The 16,759-nt window shown below is 33.2% G+C and overlaps 1 protein-coding gene across 5 annotated transcripts in view; it reads left to right on the top strand.

Annotated features, from left to right (window-relative positions):
- GLCCI1 (glucocorticoid induced 1) overlaps window positions 1-16,759 on the top strand; it is a 101,882-nt gene that overhangs the window by 37,948 nt on the left and 47,175 nt on the right. For all 5 annotated transcript variants that reach the window (XM_023639258.2, XM_023639263.2, XM_023639260.2 and 2 more), the window contains exon 3: window positions 16,310-16,396. In XM_023639258.2, the coding sequence (XP_023495026.2) occupies window positions 16,310-16,396 (87 nt within the window). The remainder of the gene's footprint in view (window positions 1-16,309; window positions 16,397-16,759) is intronic.

Below are 16,759 nucleotides of genomic sequence, written 5' to 3' on the forward strand. Positions count from 1 at the left end.
TCTCTGAGAAGGCATGGTGTCCGAAAAGATCCTTTTAATACTAATGTCAAAGAGTGTACTGCCTACGTTTTCTTCCAGAAGCCTTATGGTTTCAGGTCTCACCTTTAGGTCTTTGATCCATTTTGAGTTTATTTTGGTGAATGGTGAAAAAGAATGGTCAATTTTCATTCTTTTACATGTGGCTTTCCAGTTTTCCCAGCACCATTTGTTGAAAAGACTTTCTTTTCTCCATTGTATGCCCTCAGCTCCTTTGTCGAAGATAAGCTGTCCATAGATGTGTGGCTTTATTTCTGGGCTTTCAATTCTGTTCCATTGATCTGTGCACCTCTTTTTGTACCAGTACCATGCTGTTTTGATTACTGTAGCTTTGTAGTATGTTTTGAAGTCAGGGATTGTGATGCCTCCCGTTTTGTTCTTTTTTCTCAGGATTGCTTTAGAAATTTGGTGTCTTTTGTTGCCCCATATGAATTTTAGGATTCTTTGTTCTAATTCTGTAAAGAATGTCATTGGGATTCTGATTGGGATGGCGTTGAATCTGTAGATTGCTTTAGGTAGAACGGACATTTTAACTATGTTTATTCTTCCAGTCCATGTACGTGGGATGTCTTTCCATCTCCTTATGTCGTCATCTAATTCTCTCAGAAAGGCCTTGTAATTTTCATTATATAGGTTCTTCACCTCCTTAGTTAAATTTACCCCAAGGTATTTTATTCTTTTTGTTGCGATTGTGAATGGTATTGTGTTCTTGAGTTCTTTTTTTGTTGGTTCATTACTGGAGTATAGAAATGCTACTGATTTATGCAAATTGATTTTATACCCTGCAACTTTGCTGTAGTTGTTGATTACTTCTAAGAGTTTTCCAATGGATTCTTTGGGGTTTTCTATATATAAGATCATGTCGTCTGCAAACAGTGAGAGTTTCACTTCTTCCCTCCCTATTTGGATTCCTTTTACTCCTTTTTCTTGCCTGATTGCTCTGGCCAGGACCTCCAGTACTATGTTAAATAAGAGTGGTGATAGAGGGCATCCTTGTCTCGTTCCTGCTTTCAGGGGGATGGCGTTCAGTTTTTGCCCATTGAGTATGATGTTGGCTATGGGTTTGTCATATATGGCCTTTATTATGTTGAGGTAGTTTCCTTCTATGCCCATTTTGTTCAGAGTTTTTATCATAAATGGCTGTTGGATCTTGTCAAATGCCTTCTCTGCCTCTATTGAGATGATCATGTGGTTTTTATTCCTCAGTTTGTTGATATGGTGTACTACGTTGATTGATTAAGCAAAGCCTTCTTTCTGACCCATTATGTACATGTAGTGTGAGCAAGAAATTAACCTTTGTAGTTTCAAGCCATTGGGATTTGGAGATTGAGTAGTCACTATAGTATAATCTTGTCTTTACTGATTAACATGCAATCTATAACCCCTTTTACCAATTTTTGTGTACCTTTTAGAGTATAGTGTGTTTCTCAATTCTCATCTTTCAGAAGATTCAATGTGAACATAAAATCAGTATCAAAGTGGAATGAAAGAAAAAATCAGTACTAAAAGTGAATTTTTTCCCTCAAATTTTTGTCATTCTCTTAATTAACCTTTCTTCTTGATCTTATTTTAAACTTTCTTTTCAAGCAAAGTCTTAAAAGTTTATCATGCTGCTACACTTTTCTTCGAGTTTGACTGACCTTGTCTCTTTTTTCCTGGTAGCGTTAGAAGCAATTTTCTCTTTATAAGTAGCCATCAGAAACAGCCCCTGGAACAGGCTACCTCAGCCTCAATGAGTCACCTCTGCGGAAATGTCCATTAAACTTGAAACCTGGCCTAGGCAAAGAGGAATTGTGTCTTCCACTAATACGGAATCTACTACAGCTGATTCTGATTAACAGGCTTTCTGGAAGCAAATGTGTTCAATACAATAAGCTCAAACCACTACCACTTTCTACCTTCTTTCCTCTTTTTAAATAAGGATCTAAAATACTTTACATTATATTTATATTGTAATATAATGCTGAATTTAATGCTTTTTATTTGGAAAAGCATTTAGAAAAGATGGAAAGCATTTGGAAAAAATTTGGAAAAGAAAAATCACTTGCCTAAACACAGAATTTCTATTTCAGACCTCACCTCCAAGGTCAGCTAATATAGTGCTGAATTTAATGCTTTTTATTTGGAAAAGAAAAAAAATTACTTGCCTAAACAGAGAATTTCTATTTTAGACATCACCCCCAAGGTCAGCTCCCCGTCATAATATCTTATATCTCTGTGCTGCTCAGTTCTTATAGGCTATGCTTGCTGATCTATTTATAGACCTTCGATAATTATCTCAGAATGTTTCTAAGTCTGCTAAATTAAAAGAAGTATAAAATACTTTGTTATGTGTTTTTGAGTTTTATCTAATTTTAATATTATTTAAAAATAGTCTGATGGTAAAATAATCCATATGATATAGAAGAACATAAATAATTTCTGACTCCCCAGATACAGTTCTTAGTGAATCATTATTAACAGATTTTTTTTTATTGGTACATGTTTTAAGAAATTTTCTATACATGTGTAAGTATATTCTTTAAACATATGGACACACAGTTGGAATCATACTGTGCATTGTATCTCTAACTTACTTTTTCCATTTGATGGATCACGGTCATCTCTTCTTATCATAACGTGTAAATCCCTACCTCATTCTTTTTTTGTTTTTCTATTTTCATTTTTTTAATTGTAATAAAATATATATAACATAAAATTTAACATTTAACTATTTTTAAGTATATAGTTAAAACTATAGCATTGAGTACATTCACATTGTTGTGCAACCATCACCACCATCCATCTATAGAACTTTTTCATTTTCCCCAACTGAAACTTTGTATTCATTAAATACCAACTTCTTATTCCTCCCTCCCCTCAGCCCCTAGCAGCCACCATTTTATGTCTCTGTGAGTTTGACTACTCTGGGAACGTCAAATATGAAGAATCGTACTGCATGTATCTTTTTGTGTCTGGCTTGTTTCGCTTAGTAAAATGTTTTCAGGATTCATCCATGTTGTAACATGTATCTAAATTTCTTTCCTTTTTAAAGCTGAATAGTAATCCATTATATGTATATACCACATTTTCTTTATCCATTCATTAGTTGATGGACATTTGGGTTGTGTCCACCTTTGGCAACTGTGAATAATGCTGGTGTGAACATGTATGTACAAAAATGCTTTCAGTTCTTTTGGGTATACTCCCAGAAATAGAATTGCTGGGTAATGTGCTAATTGTATGTTTAGATTTTTGAGGAACCACCGTACTGTTTTCCATGGTGGCTGCACCATTCTACATTCCCAGCAACAATGTGTAAGGACTCCAATTTCTCTACATCCTCGTCAACACTTGTTATTTTCTGGGTTTTTTTTTTTCATTATAGCCATCCTAATGGATGTGAAGTAGTATCTCATAGTACTTTTGATTTATAATTCCTTAATGGAGCATCTTTTCATATACTTTTTGGCCATCTGTATATCTTCATTGGCGAAATGTCTATTTAAGCTCTTTGTCCATTATTGAATTGGTTTATTTTTTTGTTGAATTTTAGGAATTTTTTATATATTCTGGATGTTATTCCCTTATCAGATAGATGATTTGTAAGTATTTTCGCCCATTCTGTGGGTTGCCTTTTCACTCTCTTGATAGTATCCTAGTTTTTGATTATGGTAAAGTCCAGTTTATTTTTCATTTTGTTGCCTTTGCTTTTGGTGTCTTATCCAAGAAATGTTTGCCAAACTCCAGTGTGTTGAGGCTTTTCACTTGTGTTCTACTAAGAGTTTTATAGTTTAGGTCTTTCATCCATTTTGAGTTAATTTGTATATGGTGTAAGGCAAGGATTCAGCTTAATGCTTTTGCATATAGATATCCAATAGCATTTTTTGAAAAGGCCATCCTTTCCCCCTTTGAATGGTCTTAATATCTCCATCAAGAATCAATTGACCATATATGCAAGAGTTTATTTCTGGCATTCTATTCTATTCCATTGATCTGTATTCTGTGGCTTTTTGTATTATGTTATAGTTAAAAAGGATTTTCCCTAAAATAAAAAATATTTTTTTAACCCATGTTTTCTTCTAAAACTTTTATGGTTTTTTTTTTTTACATTTATATCTTTGATCCTTCTGGGGTTTATTTTAATGGAAGGATTAAGATGGGATCCAGCTTTATTTATTTATGTTTCCAAGTAACCAACCAGTTGTTGAATAATTTTCCCTACTGATTTGCAGTGTCACCCTTGTCATATAATAAATCCCCATTCTTGTTTTGGGTCCCTTTCTGGACTCTCTGGGCTATATAACATTGAAATATTTTTGTGCCTGTTCAACACTGAATGGTTTTAATTTTTGTTCCTTGGTAATTCATTTTTATAGATTGTATTTAGTAGCTTATATGGCTAGTCCCACTCATTACACTTTTTTTTTTCTTTTAAGGTTTTATTTTTCCTTTTCCTCCTAAAGCCCCCTGGTACATAGTTGTATATTGTAGTTGTAGGTCCTTCTAGTTGTGGTACGCGGGATGCTGCCTCAGCATAGCCTGATGAGCGGTGCCATGTCCGCACCCAGGCTCCAAACCCGGGAATCCCTGGACTACCGAAGCAGAGTGCGCGAACTTAACCACTCAGCCACGGGCCGGCCCCTACATTTATTTTTAGAATATTCCTGTCTAGTCTTGCATATTTGTCAAATTCTTCCTAAAATGTTTTGTATTGCAATTAAATATTTATGTAGAATTGTCAGCTTTACCATATTGAGTCTTATCCAAGAAAGAGATCTGTCTTTTTATTTATTCACTTGTTATTTTTGTCCTTGAGGAACGTTTCAGGAACTTTCTTCTTATGGGATCAACACATTTCCTGTTAAACTTATACCTGAGTCTTTTTTGGTTAAGATTGTAATTAGGATCTTAAATTATGCTTTCTAATTTGTTTATATGACATTTTCAATTGGAATTTTCTTGTTTCTAGTGATTTTTCAGGTAGTTCTTTTTGGCTTTCCAGGTATATGATTATACAAATACTAATTCTGCTACCTCCTTTCCATTATTTATCACTTGTTATACGTCCTCTCTTAGAATTGCGTTTGTTAACACTCCCACAACCATGTTAACTAATGGCTATGGTAGTGAATGCTTTGGCTTGTTCTTGACTCTAATGGTAATACATCTAAGTTTTCTGACTGGACGTGATATACTGACTTTTGCTATGAAGCATGTATGCTTTGCATTCATCAAACACACGTGCTTGTTTTACTAATCGTTTTTCTGGTTTTTTAAAATCGGGAGTGATTCTTCACATTTTGTCATTGAAATGAATATATTGTTTTGATTCATAACCTATAATATGGTGAATTTCTTTAATAGATTGCTTAATAAGTGGTCCATAATTAGATTTCTGGAATAAATGCTATTAGTTTATGGAGTTCTTTTTCTACATATATAGTGGCAAATGAAGTGTTTGTTAATATTTATTATATTTGTTTCAATATTTGGAAATAAGGTCTGAAATTTTTTCTTTTTCATAATGTAATCCTTAAGTTGTTATACTTGCTTCATAAAAAGGTTTTGCAAGATTTCCTTCCTCTGCTCTGGCATGGTGTAAATATCATTGTAATTATCTATTAGTTGAGTCTGAAAGAATTTTACCTATGAAGCAGACTAGACTAGTATGTTTTTGGACTGTAGGTCTTTAGTAGATCTCAATTTCTTCCGTGGCTTTTGGTCTCTTTTGGTTTCTGTTTCTTTTGTTCAATTTTTTCTTTTGTTTTCCTTGAATATAATCCATTTCATCCAGATTTTCAAGTGTATTTGCGTAGAGTTTCACAAAGTGCTCTTGTGTAATTCTTTTAATTTTGCTATCTGCAGTTATTTTTCTTTTCTCATTTTTAATATTGCCTGTTTCTGTTTTGAGTGATGAAATTTATTAGATGGTAGTATTTAAAAAAGATTTTAAGCTGTTGAATATATTTTCCTGGTTTTTTTTTTCTTTTCTAGTTCATTGCCCTCTGACTTCACTCTGTCATTGCCTTTCTTCTGCCTTCCTGTAGCGTATATTCTTCTTCTTCTAGATTCTGGAGATGAATGCGTAACTTTTGTATTTGGATATTTCTCGTGTAGTAATATAAGTGTTTTATGCCAAGATTTGTCCTTTCAGCTCAGCTTTGGCTAGTATATAATGTTTCCGTTAGTTATATTTTCAAGATATTACACAATTTCAGTTTTAATATCCTGTTTAGCATATGAGAGCTTTTTGTTTTGTTTTTAATTTCTAAATGGTTAAAGTTTCTTTTCCTAGTAAAAATCTGATTTCTACTTTTATTGTATTATAGTAAAGAGTATAGAATTATAGGTCTCTGGAAACTTCCTTGAAATTTTCTTGTGGCATAATGTATGATCCGTTTTTTTCTTAATGCTTTTTGAGTATTTGAAAATAAGGTATAGTCTTTACTTTTAGGTATAAAATTCATTATATATTCAACCTTATTAATTATTCAGTTTCCATATAACCCATTTTATTTATGTCTGTTCTGTCATGAGCTGGCAGTTGTGGAGTTAAGATTTTTTGTTGGCATCTGTTTCCAGTGGTCTTGCCTTATAGATCTTGATAATATTATAGATGTTTAAAAATTTATGTACATTATGTCTTCCTTATGGTTGGTATTGTTTATTGTTATAGAATAGTCTCTACTTTGATTAATATTTCTCCCTGAATTTAACCTTTTCATGATATAAGTTAACATTGTAAATAAACCCTGTTTTCTTTTTTTAGTCACTTTTATTTATTTATTTATCTATCTATTTATTTATTTATGAGAAAGATTGGCCCTGAGCTAACAGCTGTTCCCAGTCTTCCACTTTTTGCTTGAAGAAGATTGTCACTGAGCTGACATCTGTGCCAGTCTTCCTCTAGTTTTTATGTGGGATGCCACCACAGCATGGCTTGACAAGCACCCGGGATCTGAACTGTGAACCCTGGGCTGCCAAAGCAGAGCACACAAACTTAACCACTACACTACCAGGCCGGCTCCACTGTTTTCTTTCCATCAATCAAGAGCTCTGTTTCTGGAATCAGAATGCTTAGTTTTGAATCTGGGTTCCAGCATTTTCTGGCTTTGCAATTTTGGGCAAATGGCTTTACCTCTGTTCCTCAGTTTCCTCATTTGTTAATGGGACATTGTACCTTGTAGGATTGTTCTAAGAGTTCAATTTAGTTACTGCATTTGAAATCCTAAGCATAGTGACTGACACATTATCAATAAGTAATTGTTAGTATTATTTATATTTACTAGCAGAGAGGAGAAAGACAGGTGAATGTTTGAATATTGTCCATGGCACTGTTAATTCACAGATGGAAAGGGGAAATTCAAAAGGAAATTTCTTCCTCCTTTCCTCCTACCTCTTTCTCATGGTTTTCATTTCTTAATTATTTTTTGTCTTTTGTCTTTCTGTTCTGGTAAATCTTGCTTATTGCTGGAAATAATTGGCTTTGAGCCATTTATTTATTTATTTATTTTGGAGTCATCTGCTGTATTCCTCCCAGTTAGGGGAAAATGACATGGTGAGCCTGGCAGTTTTTTTTAAATGTCTGATGGGCAGTTGAGGTGAAAGTAGCTTTTATTCTAGACAAGTCCATCCACTTTGACTGCCTGTCTACTTCCCTCATTCGTCTTCCCTCCAAAGTTGGTATCAGAAAAAGATTTCAGAACTTTTCTAGTTTACCTCTTGTATTCTTTGAGAGATGAGCAATGGGATGGTTAGATCTTAAATGAAATTCTGCATACCTCTGTTTCCCTTTCTCTAGATGATGTTTTTCTTTGATATTTTATTGTTTTAAATTAATTTTCGGAATTTCAAGTGTGAAACATTTAAACATGCCAAAATACATAAAAAGTAGCATCTTAATTTCTTTTTCCTAATTTCATTAAATTTGAGTGTATCGAGTTTTACGATCCTACCTCTCTGCTAACATCTTTCCCTAGAAATCTGTTTATTTTTATTTGTTTTTAAGAAAATCTGGAGTAAGTACTTAGCATTTGGCTAAAATTTAGCCAACGTTTAATAAAGTCAACAACTCTAAAATAGATAAATTCTTTGCTATTGGAATTACATTTACAGTGGCTATCCTTTTCCTCCCTTGGTGAAAGGAGCTTGGTTGGGGAAGACTTTAATCAAAGGAGTAGATGATATACCTCAAATATTAATAGATACCAAAGAGAACTTTGTTTTACCTCTCTGATCAGAAATTTATTTCCTGACCAAAAATCAGACTCGATACAGCTGTTGGGGTTTCCAGTGCTCCCTTGTCGAAGAGCTTGCTGTTGAAGTTTAAGAAGCACCAGTTGCTGGAACAGTTTTGGAAAGTGGGAGGTCTTTCTTGAAATGGAAGCAAGTACAAAGATTTGGCCATCTTGGCCTCTTAGATTGCATTCCAGGGACCTAAATTGTTATTTCTGTGGAGTTCGTCTCTAACTGGCAGTTGAGTAAATATATAAAGATTCCTTCCTGTACAGTATACCTTTACTTTCCGTTTCAGCACTTAGCTAATTAAGAGACAGAAGATTGTGTAATCCTAGAATTGAACAGTCTACACAAAAGTAGTCGTTTTCCTGGTTTAGGAAGTAATATTTTTGGTTGCCAAAGGAATATACTCAGGTGTATTGATGAAAAATTTAAATCCATAAAACATTTAATGTTTTATTCATCAGTTTCAAATACTATCTCTAAAATTACCAGAAACTCAAAATTCTACTTGTTAATTTTTAATAGGTAATATATTCATTTGATTCAACCTAAAAGGTATGTAGTGAAGAGCCTTCCCCATACTCCTGTTACCCATATACTCAGTTTCCTCCCATTACCAGAAACGTTTAACAGATAACAAAATTAACCTGTTTGCCTTCAGCTCTTCCCCATACCTTTACCCCTAAGCTAGCTCTAGGTAAAATTGTGAAATAGGTTGTGTTTATTTTGAATAACCCTCTGACTCTTACCTTCTTCACCTTTGTCGTCTAGTACCTTGGTTCTCAACCTTTTATAACCCATCAATTTTGTATCAAAAATCCTGTGATAGTAATAAACAGTTAGCATTTACTTACAAAGACGTTTGATAGAGACATTAAGCTTTAAAAATGTGTAAGAATTACATTACAGTTAAGGGTATAGTATGAGAAAGCAGTATGCCTTTCAAGTTACCAGTAACTATTTTGTATAAATGAATGATTGGAATAGGATATATCATATTGGTAGGAAACATTAGTATAAATCAAGTGAAAACAATTTTCTGTGCTGTTGGAATTCTCATAGCTTTTAGGGGATAATACTGGTGTTGCAATGAGGATTACATAAAATAATCTATGGTAAACTTCTAGCACAGTATCTGGGACATGATAAATGTTGATAAATGTTAGCCGCCTTTGTATTAGAATGTATAATATTTTACTGTCAGTAGGTTTAAATATAATAATATTGAGTTAAGTGGACAGAAAAAGTCATTACTGTATTGACAGTTGATTATGCAGTTATGAGCATTAAGTCTGGATTATTAGCTATGGCATACAAATCATACAAATAACCCCAGGGCATGATAGGGCGTTGAAACTCAATGAACAATTCCTGGAGGGTCAGGATTCATTCAGTCAGAAGTAGCTATTGCTGTCTACTGTGCAATCTTAAACATGAAAAATGGTACTTCAGATGTATAGGTCCAAGTGTAGGAGAGTGGACTTAGGTTGTTATGGAAACTCCTACACCTCCCTCATTACTTAGGTATACCGTTGATGATATTCATGCCATCAGTTGAGCACTATTAGTTTTTATTGATATCAGAATGGTGTGGAAATGTTTTTGGCAGATATCTAGTAGTCACCTTTGTTACTGATTTTCTGTCAAGTACGAGAAATTAAAAAAGACGTTTAAAGCTATCAATAAACAACAAAAGAGGTTTATCTCTTGGATAATTTGGAGGCAGCTATACTCCAATGTGATTGTTAAATGTATTATTTAAAGTGTTTGGGAATATTATTTTTTAAAAAGTAAAATTGCCTCTACTTTTTTTTACATGTAGAATAAATTTTTTGAAACCCAACAACCAAAGCAAATTGTAACTTAAAAAATTGTAACACCAAAGAGTGAATATGTTTGAATACTCTAAAACCTGAAAATTAGATAGCATCATTTAGTTTTAAACTTGTCCCTAATAGCACTGATAGAAATTGTGAGAATGGGTAATATTAAGTATAAATACCAAATAATAAACTGAAACATTGTTTATACATTTAATGTCTCATATAATAGTCTCCTTTTGGTTAAAGCAGAAACTGGTTGTCAAGAGTCTATTTAATAACTCTTTCTTTAAGAAGCCATAGAATATTTCTGATGTATAGTTTATTTTCTGTTACTCTATAGTTCCTTTGTTAAATATTCTCACCATAACTTGAGAAACCTGACTGGATAGATTATTGATGTACAGTGCCTCATAGCCTTTTCTATTATATTACCTGACTTGTGCCTCTGTGTGACTTGAAACTTGGCAAGAAAAGCATGACAGAAAATATAAGTTATTTTTGAGAAAATACAAACAGTGCTTGGGACTCTTAGGCTCAGCAATACATGGCTTTTTTCAATTGAAAAATGAGGTTGATCTTTGACTTAAATATTTTTTAAGAACAGCTTTATTGAGAGATAATTTATATACTATACAATTTACCTAAGTAAAGTACATTTCAAGTGGTTCTTAATATATTCAGAGTTGTGCAATCATTGCCATAATAAAATTTAGAACATTTCCATCACTCTAAAAAGAGATTACTGTACCCATTAGCAGTCACTCACTATTTACCCCATGCCCCTTCCCTCAGCTGTAGGCACCCACTGACCTACTTTCTGCCTCTATAGATTTACATGTTCTGAACGTTTCATATAAATGACTCATACCATCTGTGGCCTTTTGTATCTGGCTTCTTTCACTTAGTATAGTATTTTTAAGGTTCCTCCATGTTATAGCATGTATCTTACTTCATTTCTTTTTATGGCCGAATAATATTCCAGGGCGTGGATGCACTAGTTTATGCACTCGTAAGTGGATGAAGTGCTGTGAGCGTTTGTGTGCAGGTTCTTGTGTGGACGTGTTTCCGTTTCTCTAGGAACTGCTGGATGCCATGGCAGCTCTACGTGTAACCTTTTCAGAAACATTTTTATGGATATTTTTTCTTTGTGTAATTAAAGTGTACCATGAAAGGTGTATCCAAACTAAATTATAATTTCTTTCAGTGTTCTCATCAATAACTTTCCACTAATATTTCTGAGTGTTTCACATTCCAGTGACCTTCAGTTTTCACTTACTCTAAACACTTAAATGTTTTGGCTTTTCTAAAGTCTCTAATTCCATTCCCATAGCCAGTAGTTGATAATCTACATATAGGTACTTGTAGTGGTGAGAGAACCTCTCAGTCAAAAGAAAACCTGTCTAGTGAAAAGTATTTTATGTGACGTGTACTAACATCCTAATTTACATGTAACTTAAGGTAACTTGTCTTCCAAAATAGATTTGACATTTTCATCTAAAGTTATAATTTTTGTGCCTCTGTATTGGGCTTTCTCAGAGTAGATGTATATCCACACTTACCACTTCTCTGGCATAGCTACCTTACTTATTAAAAAAAAATCCTATCTCTAATTTTGAAAACAGTAGTCATTGTAGAAGATTTGGGAAAATACCAAAAATCACAAAATTAGTTGCTTATATTCCTAATAGCCAGACACAGCCATTTTTAACATTTTGATATATATCCTTTTATATTTTGATTATTTACACTTAAAGAAATAAATAAAAATTTAAAAGCCATTTTAAAAATAGAATTCAGATAATACTATAGGTAGTGTTTTGTAATCTTTTTAATTTAATAAGTTACAGCATTTTCCCCTGCCATTAAATATCCTAGACATGATTTTAAGTCTTTTATTTCCTGATTTTTTTCTTATTATAAAATATGATGATGAGCCAGTCCTGATGGCCTCCTGGTTAAAGTTCGGTTCCCTGCTTTGGTGGCCCGGGTTAAGTTCCTGGGCGCAGAACCACGTGACTTGTCTGTCAGTACCCATGCTGTGGCGGTGGCTCACACAGAACTAGGAGGACCTACAACTAGAATATACAGCTATGTACTTGGGCTTTTGGGAGGAAAAAAAAAAGAGGAAGGTTGACAATAGGTGTTAGCTTAGAGTGACTCTTTCACAGGAAAAAAAAATTATTTACTAAAGAATTATCTGGAATTCCCACCACTATTTATATTTTGAAATCTCTCTTTATAGTCTTTTTCTCTTTGTGTGTATTTGCTTACTAAAGTGGGATTGTGGTCCATGTGCTGTGGTTTTTTTTTTTATTATTATGAGAATGTGCCACAATTTTTCATTTCCCTATTGGTAGACATTTAAGTTATTTCCAGTGCTTCCTTTGGTGTACCTCTCAGGTGAATTCTTAGAAATAATATTTCTATGAATATTCTTAAAGTTGTTGGCACATTTATGATTGCTTTTTCTTGAATTAACATTTCTTACAGAGTAAGGCAGATTATTTCATTTTGTCATGTCTAGCACAGAGGAGGCAGTAGTTGATTTCTGTGGTATTTCCTGTTTTCAAAAGTTGTAATCCAGAGATTTACCACCAACGCCCTCCCTCCCCCTCACCTTGAGATCTGGAAACAGAAATATAGCTTCTTAACTCTTCCGAATAAGTTCCCTGGTTAATAATCTGGAAAATCAAAACTATTACTTCACAGACTTTCATTCAGTTATGCATTGATCACACTGAAGCTTAAAGAGACATGGATTTTATACATTTTACTTAAGTCTCAGGCTTGTTAGTCCTTGTTAGGGACTACTGTTTAATGTTCCTTAGTAAAGAAAAGTTTCTCCCTCTCTCCTTTCTACATGACTCCAAACAATATTTATATTAGCTTATGTTAATTTCCAAAAATGTAATTATATGCAAATTGGTATTATACTTGTTAATAGATATTAGCCCCCAAGAAAATTGAATGGATACATGGTCAGCATGGCACATTGAGTGCAGAATCTATGTCTTACTCATTTTTATTTCTTTAGTCTTAACAGATTTTTTAAGCCTTTTTGTCAACAAACAGTCTTAGAGAGAGGCTTTGGTTCTGCATTGCTCAAGTATGTGAAAGGTTCATTTTCTCTTCACTGGTCATCTAAGTGGAAGCAGCTAGAAAGGAAGAATCCTCTCAAGTAAGGTGGCTGAAGAGCAAGCTGTTATATTCAATACAGATTATTGAGGATTGTATTTCTTTCCAGGGTGTCTGTGGAGGATGTTAATAAGCATACATGTAAAATAAATTCTGACATCATATAAGTAAGAGAAAGAAAGTAAAGCAGATTTTTTTTAAAGTGTGTGTGTGTATGCTTCATTTTTTAAAATGCTAATTACCTTGTACGTTGAATAGAGGAAGATAGACAATATTTCCCACGTTTTCTTGACCATGGAACCCTTTTGTCATAAATTCTTACTAACATCCAGGACCAATGTCATAAATAGCACAGTTCATAAAATTCTTCTCTAGATTAATGGACAGAATAACAGCCTAGTTGGAAGGAACTGTTTGCTGATATGAAAGACCTTTTGCTATTTTGTATTGTTGTTTTCCTAATTTAAATGGTAAAACATCTCTCAAATATTCAGATTTAACAAATTGGGTACAAATTAGTTCATCTTCTATGACTTCACAGGCATAAGCTTTAAATAGATTTCATAAGCCAAGTAGCCCCATCTTTTGGTTTTGCTTTGACTAAAATGACTTGTTAAAAATCAGTGATTAAATATGTAAAACTACTCTCAGAACTTTCTGCAATGATGCAAACGTTCCGTTTCTGTGCTGTCCTCTATGGTAGGCGGTAGCCACCAGCCACATGTGATTATTGAGCATTCGAAATGTGCTAGTGCAACTAAGGAACTGAATTTTTAGTTTTATTTAAATTTCATGAATTTAATTTTCAATTATTGCATGTGGCTAGTAACTGTTGTGTTGGACAGCCTAGTCTATAGAATGTATTTGTAGACTAGTGCATTTTTCATACTACTTATTTTAAATCAATGTGATTAAAATGAAATTACTCTTTGGAGAATATTTGTTAGAAAGTTGAGACTAGGATGAAGATACTTAAACAGTTTATGTGCATGTAACTGTAGCCACATGATTGACAGTACTCTTGCAGTGGTTTTGCACTTTTAAAGAAACTACATACATAAAGAAACTACATAGATTTTGGGCACATCAATATTATTTTATAGTTGGTTTTTATTTCTTTTGTATAGCTAATACTGCATTCTGAAATAAATAGGTTTTCACATTCAGTTCTAAGAAAAGAATGATAATATGAAGAAAGAAAATATTCTGTGAGATAAGAGACTTGTCAGACTTAGTTCCATTTGCCAGTGGCATGCTTGTATAGTCACCAAATTCTTGGAGCTGTTGATTTATCTCTTAAGTTGGAGATACAGTTTATGTAAATATTCTTTGAAAAAGTTAGAGCTGTGCAGAATGAAAGTAATTAGTGTTATAAATGTTACTGTTAAATAATTAGGGAACATGCCAAAAATTTGACTCATTTTCTGTGAATGTGCTTTTGAGTTTTAAACATTGTGATCCTTAATCATTTGATTTTTAAGAAGAGTAATGCTTATGCTTGGTAGAAAGGTCAAAGTATTAAGGCATATGAATTCTAAAAGTAGAAGTTTGACTAAAATAAACTCATAATTGCATAATTTTTAGAATAAGTTGATTATTTAAGATATGACTGGGGGCTAAATTATTTTTAGAGTAGTTTGTCTTATCTACAACTGAACTTAGGAAATTTTAATAACTAAATAGTTCTTTGCAAGTAGTTTATTTAATATATTGATAGCTCTTATCCCTGCACTTATCAGTCAAATAAAATATTTTACTCTCTCAATATGACCAAACAGCTTCACTTTAGTTTTTGAACTGTTTAAGCAGTTTATTTGTATTTTTAACTGGTTTCATTTTATTTATTCATTTTAAGAGGTGGTAATTATTTTAAAAGTTGTCCACAGCATTTTGAATTGTGTGAAGTAGAACTGGTGACTTCTTCATAAGTCATATATTATGTAGAGTACATGAGCAGCCTCAACATAAGCAATGATTTTTTTCAGTATGTGATAAAAAATAATTTTTTAAAGCCATATCTGTTTATTGTGATAATCATTACCCTTTGTCTTTAAATAATGGTTTTTGCTTTCCCAAATTTGCATCATACTAAGAGTCTGTTCGTATATTAAGGATGACATTTTAACATTGATTTTTAATACAACTACTAAATGGTCTTACCATTTGGGACTTAGTGTTCTATGTTACATTTGGTTGTAGTGTCTATTACTGGTTAAATAATTAAAAATGAGATTTTAAATAAAAACAATTCTGTTTTCTGACATAGTTCAACTTAAGCTAGTTGTTTTTTAACATGTATTACTTCAGGTTAGAGTCACTTTATTTAGCTTAATCTTTTTCTTTTTCACTTTTATAACAATTTTATATTTTTTTATAAAAATACTTGATGTTTTTCAAAAAATGATACTATTGGGGCTGGCCTCATGGCGTAGTGGTTAAGTTCAGCGCACTCTGCTTCTGTGGTCTGAGTTTGCAGGTTCAGATCCCGGGCATGGACCTACACCACTCGTCAGCCATGAGTTGGTGGCGACCCACATACAAAGTAAAGGAAGATTGGCAAAGATGTTAGCTCAGGGCTAATCTTCTTCAGGGGGAAAAAATGATACTATTGCTAACACTCTCTTTCCTGATTATAGGAAGACTAGCACAATCAGTCCTCTGTCTAGCCAGATATTTGACATATAGGTCATCTAATACCACTGCTTCTAAGCCAGTTCTGTTAATCTTACTAATGTCTATTTTATTTAGTAGAAATACTATTTCATATTTAGTTTGGCTCTTTTTTTTGAAAGCACCAATGTCCGTATCGTCACAGTTCTCTTTGAATTCGATAACTTTAAGTTATTCATGTTGATGTGAAAAACCGTGTTTTGAGTAACACTACTTAGACATCTTAGACTGATAATGTCTAATTCAGAATATGAAAGAATGTTTTAAACACTTCACAGAGTCATGAAAATCTTAGTGTTTAAGGGATCGTGGTATTTGTATAGCCCCTTAACTGGTATGTGCTAAGATTTGAAATATGTCTGAGTTACTGTGAGATTAGGGACAAAATTCCTTATTTTTTATTTTATTTATTTTTTTTAAAGACACCTAGCTGTTGGGCTGAAGAGGGAGCAGAAAAGAGGTCACATCAGCGTTCTGCATCATGGGGGAGTGCTGATCAACTAAAAGAGGTAAGTTATTTCTCTTTTCAGTCTATAACCCATTTTGGTCCGAGCAAATTAGCTTACTGTTTCCTGAATATAACGGTACTTCCTTTATTCATCCTAACCTTTCCTCTTTCAGAGTTTAAGGGTTGCCTTCTGTGTTTTGGTGAATAAGTCTGAGTTTACCTTATTTGTGCCCTTCATGTCCTTTATAAATATTTTTTATGCACCCATCAACTTTTGCCTTTCCAAAATGAAGTCTGATTTTATGTGATAATCTCTATATGTCCATTTGAGTTATCTTTTGTTCCCACTTCAGCTTTCTTGTCTTTGAGTTACAGCAACCAGAGCTGTAGATTATAGCTTTGTGCAATGGTTAAGATAGTGTTT

This window comes from Equus caballus, chromosome 4 (genome assembly GCF_041296265.1).
Source record: "Equus caballus isolate H_3958 breed thoroughbred chromosome 4, TB-T2T, whole genome shotgun sequence".
Lineage (NCBI taxonomy): Eukaryota > Metazoa > Chordata > Mammalia > Perissodactyla > Equidae > Equus > Equus caballus.